This window comes from Otolemur garnettii, unplaced genomic scaffold (assembly GCF_000181295.1).
Source record: "Otolemur garnettii isolate 467f Iridium unplaced genomic scaffold, OtoGar3 scaffold00063, whole genome shotgun sequence".
Classification (NCBI taxonomy): domain Eukaryota; kingdom Metazoa; phylum Chordata; class Mammalia; order Primates; family Galagidae; genus Otolemur; species Otolemur garnettii.
In genome coordinates, this window is record NW_003852458.1 from 7096785 (window position 1) to 7100808 (window position 4024).

The 4024-nt window shown below is 40.1% G+C and overlaps 1 protein-coding gene across 1 annotated transcript in view; it reads right to left on the bottom strand.

Annotated features, from left to right (window-relative positions):
* Positions 1–33: 33 nt before the first annotated feature.
* The window catches only part of DAB2 (DAB2, clathrin adaptor protein), a 65501-nt gene continuing 61510 nt past the window's right edge, over positions 34–4024 (bottom strand). The window contains exons 12-14 of the mRNA XM_012807058.2: positions 3914–4024; positions 2665–2732; positions 34–260 (exon numbers count right to left, since the gene is read on the bottom strand). Coding sequence (XP_012662512.1) covers positions 2670–2732; positions 3914–4024 — 174 coding nt within the window. The 3' untranslated portion in view covers positions 34–260; positions 2665–2669. The remainder of the gene's footprint in view (positions 261–2664; positions 2733–3913) is intronic.

Sequence of the window (4024 nt, forward strand, 5' to 3'; positions counted from 1 at the left end):
AGGGAAACTAGTGTATTTCATTTACATTTAAGCTAGTGAGTTTAGGATTTTAATTTATTTAAAACCATAGATTCAGTTTAGCTTTAGCCTAGACATAAAGTAAAAGGCATTTTACAAGTGGAGGAGGCAAGAAATAAGGCAACACATAATATGCCAAAGCCGGACAAGGGCAGCCATCAGGACATGTTTGGCTATTAGCTTTGTCCTTTACTACTAAGGCCAACCTTTTTGTTCCTCTGGATAGTCAGCATACCAAGACCCTAGAGAAGCATGGAGGAAAAAAAAAAGCCTGTGGTTAGTATTTTGAATTGAAAATCAACATATTAGGGGCTAGGCGTGGTGGCTCACACCTATAATCCTAGCACTCTGGGAGGCCAAGAAGGGTGGATTGCCTGAGCTTAGGAGTCCATTTAAGACCAGCCTAGCAAGAAGGAGACCCTGTCTATAAAATAGCCAGGTGTTGTGGCCAGTGCCTTAGTCCCAGCTACTTGGGTGGCTGAGGCAAGAGGATCACTTGAGCCCAAGAGTTTGAGGTTGCTGTGAGCTATGACACCATAGCACTCTACTGAGGGTGACAGAAAAAAGAAAACCAATGTATTAAGTATCAAGTTGTTATTAAAAAATATCACTAATAGTATCTCCTAGGGCTCACTGGAGGACTAAATAATGTAATAAATGTAGAGCATAGAATAAAGAGATTAAGGCAAGTGCTTAATAATGTCAGCTATTTTCTCCCATTGATAATTCTCCCCTCCCCCCAGTGTATTCATTTTACAGGCTGACCTATCTGTCCTTCCTTTATGACCTAAAGAAGAAAGGGCTCCCAGAGAAAAATCTCGTTAATTCAGTTTAGTCTTTTCTTGACTCCAGGGTAGTTACTCTCTTCTGTCTGGGTATGCCTTCCCTTGAGTGGAGAGTTAGAATGAGTCTCTGGTCAGGCTTCTAGCTATTCAGTATCTACGATGCTTCTTTATCGCCATTAGAATCCTTTGGACTCTTATTAAAAGGAAGCTTTTTGTCAGCCAAAAAAAAAAAAAACTTAGGTCCAGGTAGGGCCCAGGAATTTGCATTTTTAACAGTTTGCCCCATTCTCTAGAGCTGAATTTACGGGAATATACTGTAAGAAACACTGTAGACCTGGGGTGAGAGAGAAGGATCCGAATGCATGGAAATTTGATCCATGGGCACGGTGGCTTGCTCCTGTAATCCTAGCACTCTGGGAGGCAGAGGCAAGAGGATCACTTGAGAACAGGAGTTTAAGACCTGCCTGAGCAAAAGCAAGTCCCCATTTCTACTAAAAATAGAAAAATCAGCCAGGTGTGGTGGCAGGCACCCGTAGTCCCAGCTACTTGGGAGGCTGAAGCAGGAGGATCACTTGAGACCAGAAGATTGAGGTTACAGCTTGCTATGATGACACCACTGCACTCTAGCTGGGGTGACAGAGTGAGACTCTGTCAAAAAAAATCTTATGGTTGATGCTAGATTTAAAATATTTATCTATTTAAAATAATTAAATTCTAGGTGGGCCAAGACCCAGTTAAGTAGTCCTGCTCAGAAGAGCAAGACTGAACAAAATGGGTTTGGGTTTTTTTCCATCCTTCCATTGTTTTACCCTTACTAACTGTACTCTACGTTCTCTAAAACAGAGATGAGCTTCCTTTTCCCTACCTTTTCATCTTTTAAGATCAAAAATAAGTTGTAACCACTTGCTGTTGAGAAAGAAAGGGTTGCACTGCACCCTCACAGGGTTTCAGTTGAAGGTGGTCATGCCTAGTAACTTACTGAGGATAAAGTCTACTGGAGAAAGAAGAGTCAGCCTTTGGACTCATTTTAAACTTTTACTATTAATGAAGGAGATACTGAAGACCTGTTAAAACTTTAGGTTGGCTCAGTGCCCGGAGTACAGTGGTTACGGTGCCAGCCACATACACCGAGGCTGGCGGGTTTGAACCCAGCCCAGGCCAGCTAAGCACCAATGACAACTGCAATAGAAAAATAGCCGGGTGTTGTGGTGGGCGCCTGTGGTCCCAGCTACTTTGGGACTTTAGCTGAGGCAAGAGAATCGCTTAAGCCCAAGAGCTGGACTTTGCTGTGAGCTGTGACTCCATAGTACTCTATAGAGGGTGACATAGTGAGACTCTGTCTCCAAAAAAAAAAAAAAAAAAAAAAAACCCAAAACCTTTTAGGTTCATATTGTCAAAGTATTTCAGACTAACTTTAACTGAAATTGCTCACAAAGAAATGGAAAAAGAGTTGTGATCATCATCTGTTTAGCTGTGTTGTGTGGTGGTTTTGAAAGGTCTTTTTAAATAGGAAACCAAGTTATTAATAGGACATTTTGCAATAGCTTCAAGATGAAGGTAAAATAGGTATAAAGCTCTTATATGTTGAGTTTACGACCATACACAGTGAAAAATCAAAACCATAGGATAAAGTAGAAATCCATATCCCTGGGAGTATGTTACTATTTTTTGATATGCTTAAGAATTCTATTCTTAAGTTTCCAGTCTAGTTATTATTGAATTAGCTAAGCATAAATTTCTATTTCTATTGCTCCTACATTTATACCCTCTTCCAAATTTTTAACTCAAGATATCACCCTTTTATCTGTGTCACCTTTTCCCACCAAAACCCCCCAAGATAGACATAATATGATCTACTTACAGATGTTAGGCAAAAGGATTTCCAAAAGGATCCCTATACATATCAGGAGATGTAGATTGAGAAGCCATCTAAGAAGATAAAACCATATAATTTTAGTCATAAAAAAAAAATCTTATAAATGAAGACTTCCCAAATTCCTTTAAAAATCACATAGGTCATAGGCTAATCAGACACTGTATGGGTCTACAATAATTTGTGTCTACCTGCTTGTGGATAGTGATGTATATTATTTACATCAAAATCAAGTTCAAGTTAATTACATTTGCCTTCCCTGGTAGGAAGTATTTCTATGAGGTAGAAAACCATGGGTAGAAAATTAAGAACTTAAATATTTGTAAGGTTTTATAAGATAGTATTTTGACTCAGTTTTCTCCCAGAATACTTTCACAAGCTAGTTACAGTGATATCTGAAGGACATTCTCTGCATGATATTATTTTTCAAATTCAGAAGACAGTAGTTTCTTTAAAAATAATCCTCTTCTGGCAGCACCCGTAGCTCTGTGGGTAGGGTGCTGGCTGCATACACCGGGGCTGGCAGATTTGAACCCAGCCTGGGCCAGCTAAAATCAACAATGACAGCTGCAATAAAAAAAATAGGTATTGTGGAGGGCGCCTGTAGTCCCAGCTACTTGGGAGACTGAGGCAAGAGGATCGCTTAAGCCCAAGAGTTTGAGGTTGCTATGAGCTATGATGTGACAGCACATTACTGAAGGCGACAGCTTGAGACTGTGTCAAAATAATAATAATACTCTCCTAGTTTAAATGAATATTTATACTGCAAAAGTTCTCAATGATACATCTTAGTCAAACACACTTTACTATCAAAAAGTTCTTACAAGGGCAGGGGAGGTGGCTCACGCCTGTAATCCTAGCACTCTAGCAGGCTGAGGTGGGCAGATTGCTTGAGCTCAGGAGTTTGAGACTAGACTGAGCAAAAGCGAGACCTATCTCTAAAAAATAGCCGGGGGTTGTGTTGTGCCTGTAGTCCCAGCTACTGGGGAGGCTGAGACAAGAGAATCACTTGAACCCAAGAATTTGAGGGTGCTGTGAGCTATGATACCATAGGACTCAACCCCAGGGGCAACTGAGTGAGACTCTGTCTCCAAAATAAATAAATAATCATAAATAAGTAAAATAAAATAAAAATAAATAAATACAAAAAGTTATTACAAAAGTAAGGTTAATTCAGGAGGCAGTAGAGCTATATGGCACACACTTTGGAGCAACGACTTTAGTAGCTGACACTTACAGGGGCTTGTGATGAACTGAAAGAATCTTTAGAGAAAGGGTTCTCAAATGCATTGTCAACAGATTTGGTAACTGGCAGGGCACCTTGTCTGGGAGCTGGCTTTAGTGATTC